Below are 15,476 nucleotides of genomic sequence, written 5' to 3' on the forward strand. Positions count from 1 at the left end.
AACTGACAGGAGAACTATAGATTGAGTTTAACGTTGATTATGGGACGATTTTTGTTGTTTATAACTCGTTAATTACATTGTTTTGACCCTTGTTATTACACATTTAAATACAGATCTGAGAAAGTATTGATCGCTGGAGTAGTATTGATCGTCAGAGTAGGTTTCGATTTCTTGATTATATTTCACAATACATTGATTTGTTCTTTTTTTCGCCGTCGCACAAAGTATTTAATTTGTGAACAAAAAGCGCCTATTTTGAAAACACTTGTAAATGGACTGAAACAGAACATGAGTAATTTTAGTAAGAGTAACCACAGAGATCTGGTAATGTATACATTATAGAGACGGTATCGAGCGACAGTTTGGTACGATAGATATATTCCACTGAGAATTCCGTTACTATAACAGACACTTGTCAATGATTAGGCGGGGGAGTATAATCCATGGCTCCAACACTACGTCACCTGTCTTATCTCGCCGATTCCGCCCAGCTAGCAGTTGTTGGCTAATCCACCACACTCCACCTTAACAGCTCGTTATTAAATATTTTTACAGCGACTTCTTTTAAATACATCAGGTAAGCTGTCGTGAAGATTCCATTCTGTTCCTGTAGTGGTGGGCCATGCGTATCATACCGAGGAGTCAATGATTTGTCTGTCAATAGACAACAAAAAGTGTGTTGTTTCTTAGAGGATTCTAAAGCCAGGAGGAAATCATTGTAAGTATATTATTACAGTATAGTCAGTATGTCCAATATTCCGAAATTCTTTTTTTTCAGAAATACAGTGTATACTGTCAATGTCCTTATTAATTTCCCGTTCGCACAATTTCGAACTGTTCTCCATGTCGTTTTCATGTCTAAATGTTCCCCATCACCATGGTATTTTTATCTGTTCCCAGTAGGTATATTGTTTGTATGTGTTCCTATCAGCCTGTTGTCTATGTGTTCCCTGTCAGCGTGTTGTCTGTACATTTTGTAAGTGTTCCCTGTCAGCGTGTTGTCTGTACATTTTGTTTGTGTTCACTGTCAGCGTGTTGTCTGTATATTTTGAATTTGTTCCCTGTCAGCGTGTTGTCTGTACATTTTGTATGTTGTCCCTGTCAGCGTGTTGTTTGTACATTTTGTATGTGTTCCCTGTCAGCGTGTTGTTTGTACATTTTGTATGTGTTCCCTGTCAGCGTGTTGTCTGTACATTTTGTATTTGTTCCCTGTCAGCGTGTTGTCTGTACATTTAGTATGTGTTCCCTGTCAGCGTGTTGTCTGTACATTTTGTATGTGTTCCCTGTCAGCGTGTTGTCTGTATATTTAGTATGTGTTCCCTGTCAGCGTGTTGTCTGTACATTTTGTATGTGTTCCCTGTCAGCGTGTTGTCTGTACATTTAGTATGTGTTCCCTGTCAGCGTGTTGTCTGTACATTTTGTATGTGTTCCCTGTCAGCGTGTTGTCTGTACATTTAGTATGTGTTCCCTGTCAGCGTGTTGTCTGTAAATTTAGTATGTGTTCCCTGTCAGCGTGTTGTCTGTAAATTTTGTATGTGTTCCCTGTCAGCGTGTTGTCTGTACATTTAGTACATGTTCCCTGTCAGCGTGTTGTCTGTACATTTAGTATGTGTTCCCTGTCAGCGTGTTGTCTGTACATTTTGTATGTGTTAAATGCCAACGTGTTGTTTGTACATTTTGTATGTGTTCCTGTCAGCGTGTATCTGTACACATTCTATGTGTTCCCTATCATTATATTGTATTGATTGTCGGTATGTGTTTCCTGTCAGTATATTGTATTAATTGTAGGTATGTGTTTCCTGTCAGTATATTGTATTGATTGTCGGTATGTGTTCCCTGTCAGTATATTGTCTTAATTGTCGGTATGTGTTCCCTGTCAGTATATTGTATTAATTGTCGGTATGTGTTCCCTGTCAGTATATTGTATTAATTGTAGGTATGTGTTTCCTGTCAGTATATTGTATTAATTGTCGGTATGTGTTCCCTGTCAGTATATTGTATTAATTGTCGGTATGTGTTCCCTGTCAGTATATTGTATTAATTGTCGGTATGTGTTCCCTGTCAGTATATTGTATTAATTGTCGGTATGTGTTCCCTGTCAGTATATTGTATTAATTGTCGGTATGTGTTCCCTGTCAGTATATTGTATTAATTGTAGGTATGTGTTTCCTGTCAGTATATTGTATTAATTGTCGGTATGTGTTCCCTGTCAGTATATTGTATTAATTGTCGGTATGTGTTTCCTGTCAGTATATTGTATTAATTGTCGGTATGTGTTTCCTGTCAGTATATTGTATTAATTGTCGGTATGTGTTTCCTGTCAGTATATTGTATTAATTGTCGGTATGTGTGTTCCCTGTCAGTATATTGTATTAATTGTCGGTATGTGTTTCCTGTCAGTATATTGTATTGAATTGTCGGTATGTGTTCCCTGTCAGTATATTGTATTAATTGTCGGTATGTGTTTCCTGTCAGTATATTGTATTAATTGTCGGTATGTGTTCCCTGTCAGTATATTGTATTAATTGTCGGTATGTGTTCCCTGTCAGTATATTGTATTAATTGTCGGTATGTGTTTCCTGTCAGTATATTGTATTAATTGTCGGTATGTGTTCCCTGTCAGTATATTGTATTAATTGTCGGTATGTGTTCCCTGTCAGTATATTGTATTAATTGTCGGTATGTGTTCCCTGTCAGTATATTGTATTAATTGTCGGTATGTGTTTCCTGTCAGTATATTGTATTAATTGTCGGTATGTGTTTCCTGTCAGTATATTGTATTAATTGTAGGTATGTGTTCCCTGTCAGTATATTGTATTAATTGTAGGTATGTGTTCCCTGTCAGTATATTGTATTAATTGTCGGTATGTGTTTCCTGTCAGTATATTGTATTAATTGTCGGTATGTGTTCCTGTCAGTATATTGTATTAATTGTCGGTAGTGTGTTCCCTGTCAGTATATTGTATTAATTGTCGGTATGTGTTCCCTGTCAGTATATTGTATTAATTGTCGGTATGTGTTCCCTGTCTATATTGTATAATTGTAGTAGTGTTCTGTCAGTATTTGTATTAATTGTCGGTATGTGTTCCCTGTCAGTATATTGTATTAATTGTCGGTATGTGTTTCCTGTCAGTATATTGTATTAATTGTCGGTATGTGTTCCTGTCAGTATATTGTATTAATTGTCGGTATGTGTTTCCTGTCAGTATATTGTATTAATTGTCGGTATGTGTTTCCTGTCAGTATATTGTATTAATTGTCGGTATGTGTTTCCTGTCAGTATATTGTATTAATTGTCGGTATGTGTTCCCTGTCAGTATATTGTATTAATTGTCGGTATGTGTTTCCTGTCAGTATATTGTATTAATTGTCGGTATGTGTTCCCTGTCAGTATATTGTATTAATTGTCGGTATGTGTTTCCTGTCAGTATATTGTATTAATTGTCGGTATGTGTTCCCTGTCAGTATATTGTATTAATTGTCGGTATGTGTTCCCTGTCAGTATATTGTATTAATTGTCGGTATGTGTTTCCTGTCAGTATATTGTATTAATTGTCGGTATGTGTTCCCTGTCAGTATATTGTATTAATTGTCGGTATGTGTTCCCTGTCAGTATATTGTATTAATTGTCGGTATGTGTTCCCTGTCAGTATATTGTATTAATTGTCGGTATGTGTTCCCTGTCAGTATATTGTATTAATTGTCGGTATGTGTTCCCTGTCAGTATATTGTATTAATTGTCGGTATGTGTTCCCTGTCAGTATATTGTATTAATTGTCGGTATGTGTTTCCTGTCAGTATATTGTATTAATTGTCGGTATGTGTTTCCTGTCAGTATATTGTATTAATTGTCGGTATGTGTTTCCTGTCAGTATATTGTATTAATTGTCGGTATGTGTTCCCTGTCAGTATATTGTATTAATTGTCGGTATGTGTTCCCTGTCAGTATATTGTATTAATTGTAGGTATGTGTTCCCTGTCAGTATATTGTATTAATTGTCGGTATGTGTTCCCTGTCAGTATATTGTATTAATTGTCGGTATGTGTTCCCTGTCAGTATATTGTATTAATTGTCGGTATGTGTTCCCTGTCAGTATATTGTATTAATTGTCGGTATGTGTTTCCTGTCAGTATATTGTATTAATTGTCGGTATGTGTTCCCTGTCAGTATATTGTATTAATTGTCGGTATGTGTTCCCTGTCAGTATATTGTATTAATTGTCGGTATGTGTTCCCTGTCAGTATATTGTATTAATTGTCGGTATGTGTTCCCTGTCAGTATATTGTATTAATTGTCGGTATGTGTTCCCTGTCAGTATATTGTATTAATTGTCGGTATGTGTTTCCTGTCAGTATATTGTATTAATTGTCGGTATGTGTTCCCTGTCAGTATATTGTATTAATTGTCGGTATGTGTTCCCTGTCAGTATATTGTATTAATTGTCGGTATGTGTTTCCTGTCAGTATATTGTATTAATTGTCGGTATGTGTTTCCTGTCAGTATATTGTATTAATTGTCGGTATGTGTTTCCTGTCAGTATATTGTATTAATTGTCGGTATGTGTTCCCTGTCAGTATATTGTATTAATTGTCGGTATGTGTTTCCTGTCAGTATATTGTATTAATTGTCGGTATGTGTTTCCTGTCAGTATATTGTATTAATTGTCGGTATGTGTTCCCTGTCAGTATATTGTATTAATTGTCGGTATGTGTTTCCTGTCAGTATATTGTATTAATTGTCGGTATGTGTTCCCTGTCAGTATATTGTATTAATTGTCGGTATGTGTTTCCCTGTCAGTATATTGTATTAATTGTCGGTATGTGTTTCCTGTCAGTATATTGTATTAATTGTCGGTATGTGTTTCCTGTCAGTATATTGTATTAATTGTCGGTATGTGTTTCCTGTCAGTATATTGTATTAATTGTCGGTATGTGTTTCCTGTCAGTATATTGTATTAATTGTCGGTATGTGTTTCCCTGTCAGTATATTGTATTAATTGTCGGTATGTGTTCCCTGTCAGTATATTGTATTAATTGTCGGTATGTGTTCCCTGTCAGTATATTGTATTAATTGTCGGTATGTGTTCCCTGTCAGTATATTGTATTAATTGTCGGTATGTGTTCCCTGTCAGTATATTGTATTAATTGTCGGTATGTGTTCCCTGTCAGTATATTGTATTAATTGTCGGTATGTGTTTCCTGTCAGTATATTGTATTAATTGTCGGTATGTGTTTCCTGTCAGTATATTGTATTAATTGTCGGTATGTGTTTCCTGTCAGTATATTGTATTAATTGTCGGTATGTGTTTCCTGTCAGTATATTGTATTAATTGTCGGTATGTGTTTCCTGTCAGTATATTGTATTAATTGTAGGTATGTGTTCCCTGTCAGTATATTGTATTAATTGTAGGTATGTGTTCCCTGTCAGTATATTGTATTAATTGTCGGTATGTGTTTCCTGTCAGTATATTGTATTAATTGTCGGTATGTGTTCCCTGTCAGTATATTGTATTAATTGTCGGTATGTGTTCCCTGTCAGTATATTGTATTAATTGTCGGTATGTGTTCCCTGTCAGTATATTGTATTAATTGTCGGTATGTGTTCCCTGTCAGTATATTGTATTAATTGTCGGTATGTGTTTCCTGTCAGTATATTGTATTAATTGTCGGTATGTGTTTCCTGTCAGTATATTGTATTAATTGTCGGTATGTGTTCCCTGTCAGTATATTGTATTAATTGTCGGTATGTGTTCCCTGTCAGTATATTGTATTAATTGTCGGTATGTGTTCCCTGTCAGTATATTGTATTAATTGTCGGTATGTGTTTCCTGTCAGTATATTGTATTAATTGTCGGTATGCGTTTCCTGTTCCAATCTAAATTCACCAAATGATAATTTTCTTCTATACAAGTAATTATTTTTTTAGTGTAATTGATTAATCGTTTATCGATATCAAATGATAAGTTATACATGTACCCTTAACTTATGAATGTTCAATCAAATTAGAAATATTAACAGAGAATGTCACACGACTCACAGGTATCATATTTATTTACATTGTATGAGGTGTCACTGATGAAAAATAGATTTAACAACAAGTTGAAGCCAGATTATGTTTCTTCTGTCACCAAGACCTATTTAAGTACGGATTACCATCGACAGTTAGATCGTTATGTGGTATAGTAGGGAGGTACGATTACCATTAATGTATCGTGTTCGGGAGCCAATATTTAATTTGTACAAAGTGGGGTTGGAGTGTACTGGAGTACAGCTCTTCACTCACAGATTTATACATATACTTCGACACGTTCCTACACTTATATTTAAGGCAAAACACACATTACAAGATACGTAATACTCTTCGTTTTATTATAAATCAAACATCGATTTAGGATAGACGGAGGGGTAGAAAGATTTGTATCGATATTAATTTGCCACCTACCAGAGAAACTGTCAACATTTCGGTAATATACAAACAATTAAACAGACGGCAATAAATAGGAGAAGTAGAACTGTATTGTAGGTCAGGTGTGACATACAAGATCTCTTTAATCATAAAATCAACAAACATGTCGGATCAAGTCGGATCAACAATCCTCTACCTGGTACGACTTAAAGCTTTAGGACAGTTTATCGTTTTTTACCGCCAGTTGTTCAACATATAATACTGATATTCTTAATGACTCTCAACCCCGAGGCCAAAGTATTTTTTATTTCAATCTTCCCTAACAGAAACTTTTCACACATAATTACATTCTGATTTGAGGCACTCGCAAAACATAGATGGTATTTCATTTGATATAGTTAGTTTGCGACCAAGCGGTATATAATTACAGAGATATTTTTCCATATAATTATGTCAAAAATGTTATTGAATGTGAGAATAAAAAGAAGTATCGACCAATATGTAAGTTAACGTTTTAACTATCCTCCCTGTCTGGGCCGGTTGTTTTATCTGAGGATCTCATACTTGTTTTCATGTCTGGGATTTAATAAAAAAAAAATGAGATAAAGTTCTTTTTACTTTTTTTAACATGGCAAGTTTGTTGGTGATGTTTAAACAGTGTAAAATATTTCTTGTTGAGACATATACGATTATATGAGAGGAATGTCTGGAATCAGTTGTCTATAATTACTTGTGTTTGTTAGCAGTATTAGTGGAGACCAACATACTGGTATTTATACTGGTATGTACATACAGTGTGTGTAGTTTTACCCCAATTGTTGACACACATAGACAATATTATTTTTATTTATTTCATGTCACAGAGAAAAGGCTGTAGACTAGATGCGATGTTACTTTACTCAAACAATGTTTAAAATGTCATTGTTTGGACAATATATTTGAGACCAAGTTCCATAAAAAATAGTCAGTGATAGTCATTTTATATGAATTTCATACTACGTTACCTTTAGGTAAATTATTTGATCACATTCAATGGATTGTCAAACAATTTGCGAATAAATACGGTTTCTGCTAGTTGCTTATCTTATATTTTGTGTTTTTAGAATTATTCCATCTCGAATCCAGAAATCAGTTTGACTAAGTCCCGATGTACAGGTACAAGATAGGACGCATCACAGAATATATAATCCTTGCTTTTACTGTATAAAATATCCGGATGATTGATCATTTGTAACTCTGTATATTAATTGTGTTATTCATTCGTCAAGATCTCATATAAGTAGTTGTACATTTAAATGCTTGATCTATACCACTATTTAATAGAGCATGTTTGTATTCGATCTATTTGCATGCCTATTGACATTAATATACATATTGTTTAACGATTTATATGTTAAGTGTCTGTCCTTACTTTCTTTTTATCTGTTTAAACTAAGAATTGGCTATCAAGTAGAAACATAGAATTATCGATATATACTTTATGAAATGATTTAAGTAAACATAACCGTCGCAACTTGGCGTCTATAACTGAGAGGGTATATATTAGACTATACATCTGTTGATAATCAGATTAGAACTAAGCTTGTCAGTGAGAAATTCCTGTCTCTACCATTACAGGTGCTGTAAGCCAAGGGGTCGCAATCGCCAGATACTCTGCGGGACACTTCGGGACGCACAGGGCGCTGTAAGTCAGGGGATCTAGGCCTTTCCGGGAGCCGGGACCTTCTCGGGTGCACGAGGTGGCCTTTCTGGGGCAGGGGACAAAGAACATCGAGTTAGGGATACGTGGACGAAACTAAAACAGTAATGTGTGTTAGACTATAGACTATACAGATATGTATAGTTTGTTTACGGGTTAGGACGCGTGAAGAAGTTTTAAAATTCCTATTTTGTGGCCATTAACTCCAGGTAAACATCTACACATCAATCCTTAAATATCTAAGTGTGCCCAAGGACACCACATATCCTTGTCTGATCATTGGCCAGAGACGGATGTTAACGTACTGTTAAATATATTATAAAAATGAAAGGACCTAAATTGTTGTCGGGGTCTATTTGTGACCATGGCAGACGACATCATAAACGCGTATCATCTGCCAAAGGTAGAAAGGCGCAATCTACTGTCAAAACCGGACACAGCAATTGTACAGAGAAAGCACAGGACGATGTGATAAACAATGACAATGTAGAGGAAGACGATGTAAAGGAGTTAGACAGTGATGTAAAAGAGAGTCGAGAAACAAATAGTGTTGATGGTGACAATGTGGACACAGTAGATAGATTACCTGATAACACAGGTCCGCAGCACGAAAATGAGGACACCAAGTCCATCAACTCTGACGACACAAAACCACCAACAGATCTTCCTGAGGAAAAACGACACATTGTAGTCGATATGAGCTTGAAGGACGTGGAGGAGAAGGAGGAGCTGGAGGATGATGTGTTCGAAAAAGATGTTAAGAAAAACCCAGACGAAAATGTCTTTAAACCTCATAAACATATGTCGCGGGATACTCAGAAAGACAATGATTTAAACCCTATTGAGGAGGGTGATGAAAGCGATAGTCTACCAACAGTTACAGACCACGAGACGAACAAAGATAATACAACCTCACAGGTGTCGCCTCTTACAAAGGAGGATGTAGAAATAAAGCCATTCGTTAATACTGACAAGAAACATACTATAAAACGACCAAAATCTGAGAAATGTAGGAGACCGAAATCTTCCACCATATCGAATAAAACAAAGCGGCGGCCATTGTCAAGCATGGTCTCTGGAAGGCCTAATTCTGCTTCCGGTGGAACCACCCGGACTACATTAGTGCCTACTTTACGTGTAACTAAAGCAGAACTCGATTATTACCTCCCGCGGAGGAGTTTCTTCAGTTGTCATGATAAAGCATTGAAAGACGCTGGGTACGGTCCCGCGAAAACTCCGCGTCAAACAAGGATGATTGAAGCGTGGGCAAAACAGACAGAAGGCAGTACAGATGTAGATCGGGTTCCGACTCCGCAGCAAACGGATACTAATGTTTTGGATAGCGAAAACCAGCTAACAGCTGTTGGTGATATTGTAGGAATGGGAAATGACACCATTCAAAGACATTTCAGTGAAAGTTCGTCAGAAGTGGGACACAGAGAGAGTGTGTCCTCTGTTGTTTCGCAGGTTCACGATCTAAGACTAAGTCGCCAAGTGTCCAATATATCCATGCGCTCCAATGCACCTTTGACACGGAAGTTGTCCAGACTCTCACGCAGGCGCGGCGACTACGATGAAGATGAAATAAAAGTAGACTTTCAGCCTTTGTTTCTCTATCTTAAATATATTAATGAGAACCCGGAAGAATACATACATCAGCAAAAACAATTCAAATATGGGGTTCCATCGCAGGATTCTATGGTCAAAATGGGAACTATTTTTCGTCGTGGTAGGCATGGACCATCTACTGACAGTTTACTTGTGAATGTTGTACATGATATCAACCCGCGATTTAGTGATCCGAGCCAGTGGACAACTACAAACAAAGAGAAAAATTTACTCAGTTTAACATCGTCAAAGAAGGAATCGGGGCCGTTACTATCTAAACACGAGTCACATGAACCAGGAACTAATACTGATGAACCGAAAACAGAATTCGAGAAATTAAAACACAAAATGGAGGCATGGCTCAAAACTGTCACTACTGCTCAACTTGTAAAAGCTAAGGAGTTGGCTCTCCGTGAACTTGGCGAGGAGGATGTATCTCAATCCCGATGGTGGGTCTCACTCAAGTCGTGTCATTATCTCAGGTAGTCGTCGAGTAACCAGCTGTAGACATGACGTCAAATGTGTATTACGTATAAATTGTTGGTACTAGGATTTGTACACCTACAGAATAGACAATATGGACGGTGACACGAAACAATAGGGATGGACTCATGCCAGTTGGCGATAAATCAGTAGGAAATTATCTATTACTGCGGCAGAAGCTGTGTTGTGTTATATAAGAGAATTTGTTATAAATTCAAAACTGGACATTTATGTTGTAGATTTACTTCACATATGTATTCAGTGTATACAATGTATGTACAATTTAAGACAAGTAAAGCTTATGGTAATACAGAGAATAGCGATAGAATTGTGTGTCCCCGTTATTTCCTACAATTTGCTAGAATAGCGCAAAAGTTGACAAGTGTGCCGAAATTGGTGCCAGTAGATCTCGGTGATAAACAGGTGTGATTGAGACTGGATTACCTGTCGTAGTTGTTCTGTTCTCCGCTAGGCTTCGCTCCCAAAATGTGTCTATCAACTCACTTTTTATCAAAATGATAAGATGTGGTAATCTTTCCTGAAGATACGACTAAGACTATTTTAAGGTAGCTATAGATAATAATATATAGCATTTAATTTCACGAATCTCCGGGTGGCCTAATAGTAGGATTACAAGCTCACTTACATGTATTGTAACAATGCCAGCTTAAATAGCGATATAAATAACAATATGATTAAAACGTTTATCTGTTACCTGTCGCCGAGGTGTTGAAATATGCCGTACAGGAATCTCTCCATTCATTTAAATATCACTAAATGTTATGATGTGATAACATGCTGTATGGTCTCGGAGCAGGCAGGGTTGAACTTTCCATGTTATAAAAGACAAAACGAGCCGTCTTTCACATAAGACCTATATGCACGACAATCAGATCAGAATCACCTATTGATGGCTTCGTTTACCAAGCACTACATTTTGGCAACGGATCCAACGAACAAGCCATAATCATATTGAATGGACTAATGAGTTCGTTTTAAGACATTTTTCACACACCTGACAAACCAAAACCGTTTACGAGCACGACATGATAATTTGACCCCCCCCCTTTCCCACTGACGTCTGAGACACTCAATACACACATTAAATACAAGGTGATGTAACTTATGCGGTTAAACTATAGATTGAAGGAGTGCATAAAAACATGTTTGGGTATTTACCTCTGGCTTCAAATTTTATGTTAGGTAAGATGTAAAATAATGATTTCAAAAATATTTCACTAGTTGGATAATACCAAGCACACTTTATTGCCCCACCAAAACGATATCCCACTTATACCGACTACGGCAACGTAAACCAATCATGTCTAACCTAAGTTAAGGTTGTATTTTAGTTTGTCTATTACCCGTGAAATGATAATCAACAGGTTCTATTGAAATTGCCAGTCGGTGATAATATCAGTGAGTGGTCTACGACAGTTTGTCATTCATCATTGTTAAAAGTCAGAGTTTTAATTTCAAAATTACATTATATTAGGATAGGTGGATGTCAAAGTTCTTATAAACTAGTGTTTCGATAGAGATGATATTGATAGCGTTTACGGCCATGTTTCGATACAGCACAGGGTTTCATGCCGTATACACCTGTATTACACCTTGTTGTATTGGCTTGTTTTCATTTATGCATCTTACATTTAACTATGCCTGCAAACAAAAATCATTTAATCAATAATCATTTTAGTATCCAGGAAAAAATCATCTCTGAACTTTATGATTGACACGCACCAGATAGCTATAACGATAGAACACATTGTTCTGAATAAAGATCAGACTGGAACTACCGAACGGTAAACATTTATTGATAGCCAATCATTTTTAACTTCTAGTTGAAGATATAATTCCCACCAACAAATACACTAATAAATCACGCTGTTTTCACAATATACTACATTCCAAAGGTATTATCATGACCTTTTATCTTGTTTCGAAATATGAGCGTTAAATAAATAACCGATTACCATAGAAGAGGAATAGTGTGGAAATTGATTTCCTTGTGGAATATTTTCACCCAAGACCATTGGTTAGATAGACTTTGTGCGTTATAAACTATAGATGTAAAACACGTTAAATACTATTGAAGCTTTTTTTTGTAAAATTTTTAACCAGTTCTTTATCAATACAGCACTTGTATTGTGGGCTTGAACAAAATGGCACTTGATCATTCTAACACAAAATATATGCAACTCAAATTTAATATCCGTCGGTTACGATATTAAACTGCACATTTGTATCTCATAATCACCAAACCTATATTTACGGAATCACAAGACTTTACCAGTATATTATACCAACTGTACACATGAAAAAGTTACACAAATTAAACTCTACTTCATTCGGACGTTCATGCTTGGTCTCCTACCACTACTTGCCATGCGACGTCTCATCGTGTCCATATTTTGCTGGTATTCCCTATCCTGTTGCATCATGTCCTTCACCATTTGAGTGGTCGTCCGTTTATTCACAGACAGCGGCCTACTGATGCTGCCACCAAACGAAAACTCTGAGTCGCTCAGCATGGACGTCGGAGTAATCATTTTACGTGATGGAGTTTTTAGTTTCCTCCCGAAGTGACTTCCGGATACGGATGCTGTCGCGCTTGCTCTACTAGCGGAGCGGTTATGCACTGGCTGTTTAACTGGACCTCCCCTACCCTCACCCTCCACCAGCATCCGGATCATCTCTGTCATGTCCGCGTCCGTGCCTTGGAAGATAACGCTCTCGTGCCCCGACATAACGGACACCGATCTCTCTGGGCCTTCGACGCCTTGTAACGGTCTGTACTGCTGATTCCGACTGTTCATTGACCGCTGTAGTTGGTCTTGGCTAAAAGATGACGCCATGGACATTCGGGAATCATTACGCGCGTTCTCGTATCCACGTCGACTGCCGAAGCTGCTGGTCCTAATAAAAGCGCCGTCCACCATGTCGTTATTGTTTGAGTGAATGATTGGAACCCGTCCTGTCCTAGTGTGAGAGTCTCGTGAATACGTCGGCACAGAACGTTGGTTAGATAGACAGTCATTCGGGGGTTTAAGGTTCGGCTTTTTGGTATTGATAGGTGTGATTGAGACTTGGATTGGCACGGCGTTTTCATCTTCTTCTTTACTCGGCTCGGTAGGCTTAGCCTCCTCGGGAACGAGACTTCCACTTCTAGCATTTTTCAACACGATTCTGAAGTGTCTAGTTTTCCTGTCCCGTCCATGGTCAAAAATCTCTGACACTGTTTTCTTTTTCACTTTTATACCCATTAAAGATTTCATAATAGCGATCCTGTTGTTTACTTTCAAATCTGTTGCAATAGTGGTTGATTTGCAGTTTGTGTTTTGACGGACAAGCGCCATTTTTTCCTTGGTAGGATCTTTAGCGATGAAAACAGCATCCACCTCGTTCGGAGTATATGTCATATTAATAGGTTTTATTTTGAATTGCCCGTCTTTATGTCTAAGTTTAGCCAAAATCTCTCCAATGGACAGTTTAGCGAAAGACATTGCGTTGATTATGATTTTGCGAGCTCTTGTTCTTTCAGTTTTTGGATCAACAATTCCATCGGTTTCTTCATCAGGGTCGGGTTTATTTTCCGTTTTTTCTCCCGTTGGGCTCGGAGAAGCAAATCGGACCCGCTCAGTAGTCTTGGTGGGCGAGGGCTGTGGTTCGTACGCGTTCGGTAAAATTGGTGCATTGTTTGTGGTAGGAGACAAGTGGACATGTGTTCCGCCAATGTTACGTTGATTCATTTCCATTTCAACAGTAATATCGTCGAGAAAGTCAAGCTGTTTGTAATTTGAGTTAGATACTGTTTGGGGCCTTTCACCTGTGTCTGGGTCGTATTTCTCACCTACTTCTGCCACCTTCTGTGCTGGGGCCGTTTGAGGACGCAATAGGTCCTCATCTATAATGTTGTCTAGTCCCCAGGGTGTGTTCATCCGATTATCATCGAATATAAGTGGAGAAACGATCGCCATACTTTCCATAATTTTCTGGCGCTTTTCTTTCGCCGATGAGAACACATCTTCGCCAGAAGATCGATACAAAGAATATTTCATGTTCGTGATCTTTTGTTTTCTTAACTTACTTAAATCTTCCTTGATTTCCTTTTCTACCTTTAAATGCAAGTTCATGTTTTTGATGAACTCCCTGTAGATGTGTTGACACTGTTTTTGATATTCACGACTGGTCACACTAGAGGCTGCCAGAGCACTGTCAGCCATGTCAACATCAAGTCCATAATTCCTGGACAGGGCTGCCATCTTACCCTTATCCTCTATAACTGTGGCTTCCGCTAGAAAAATAGACAAAGATGTATCGTTACTTTGTATCAGCAGCTCTCATTTCAGAATAGAAATATGAATATCTCCGTAATACCATAACCGATAAACTTATTATAGAGGCTAGACCAAACATACTTTTACAGATTATTAATTCCTTATAAGAAAAATGTATTATCATTTTATTATAATCAAGATACTTACTCATTGTGATAGTGCCGACTGTGTGAAGTTGAATGGAGTTGGTTCAGATACCGTAGCTAAAGATACTTGGTGGTGTTCAGTGGCGTTTTAGCCCATGATTGATTTGTAGAACCGTAAACTCCTCTCTGTATACGGTAAATTTTCTCAACACTTTACTGATAGTGTACGTCTGTGATCACTGTTCTCTATACACCAATATCTCCTCTGTACCTCTCCGTCCCTACATTAATTTCAATGTTACTTTCTTCTGTCGAAATCAAGTTTCTGTTGTTTAAACGTTTAGTTTTAATCCCGTCCTGAGTCAGTCAGAGCGACAGTATACAGTAACATATCGTACGTGTTAGTGGTTTATAGAGAATTAAGTATTAGCGTGATAATCCGGCTTAGTCTCAATGATTTATACAAACTAGAAAAAATACGAACTCCATGATATATATTATTATATAAAACAATAACCATGGTCGTATTTAATACTTTTGGTATTTGGCCTTGGACTAAGCTAGATTATTGCTCGCTCCATCAGGTAACCAATCGCGTATATATCTTGTTATTATTACATACTTGTAGTATCCTAGTGGGACATCCAAAATCTGAAAACTGAGCTTAGTCGATATGGACATTTCTACATTACCAGTAGCATTCCTGGGTGTCGGACTCCCTGTCATAACGTTGACTCATTGAGAAAGGTAGGGCATGAGAAATGAATGCACCGACAAGGAATCATTAACTGAGCCAAAGAAACATATGTTCTGACATCCGAGCGACAGAGACACACTATATGCACAATGTTCTA

At 37.3% G+C, this 15,476-nt stretch overlaps 2 protein-coding genes across 2 annotated transcripts; one reads left to right on the plus strand and one right to left on the minus strand.

Annotated features, from left to right (window-relative positions):
* The first annotated feature begins 12 nt into the window (after positions 1-12).
* Positions 13-11,609, plus strand: LOC138319279 (uncharacterized). Its single transcript, XM_069262323.1, has 2 exons — positions 13-718; positions 8,024-11,609. The coding sequence occupies exon 2, from the start codon at positions 8,430-8,432 to the stop codon at positions 10,197-10,199; it is 1,770 nt and encodes a 589-aa protein (XP_069118424.1). The 5' UTR covers positions 13-718; positions 8,024-8,429; the 3' UTR covers positions 10,200-11,609.
* Positions 11,610-11,996: 387 nt separating this feature from the next.
* On the minus strand, positions 11,997-15,008 carry LOC138319278 (uncharacterized). Its single transcript, XM_069262322.1, has 2 exons — positions 14,684-15,008; positions 11,997-14,493 (listed from the first exon to the last, which is right to left on the minus strand). Exons 1-2 carry the CDS (start codon positions 14,685-14,687, stop codon positions 12,539-12,541), a joined length of 1,959 nt encoding a protein of 652 aa, XP_069118423.1. The 5' UTR covers positions 14,688-15,008; the 3' UTR covers positions 11,997-12,538.
* Positions 15,009-15,476: the final 468 nt, after the last annotated feature.

The sequence above is a fragment of the Argopecten irradians genome, chromosome 3, assembly GCF_041381155.1.
Source record: "Argopecten irradians isolate NY chromosome 3, Ai_NY, whole genome shotgun sequence".
Taxonomy (NCBI): domain Eukaryota; kingdom Metazoa; phylum Mollusca; class Bivalvia; order Pectinida; family Pectinidae; genus Argopecten; species Argopecten irradians.

Bases quoted from the DNA above. Each gene is read 5' to 3' on its own strand.
- LOC138319279 (XM_069262323.1), top strand. From the start codon at position 8,430: ATGAAAGGACCTAAATTGTTGTCGGGGTCTATTTGTGACCATGGCAGA.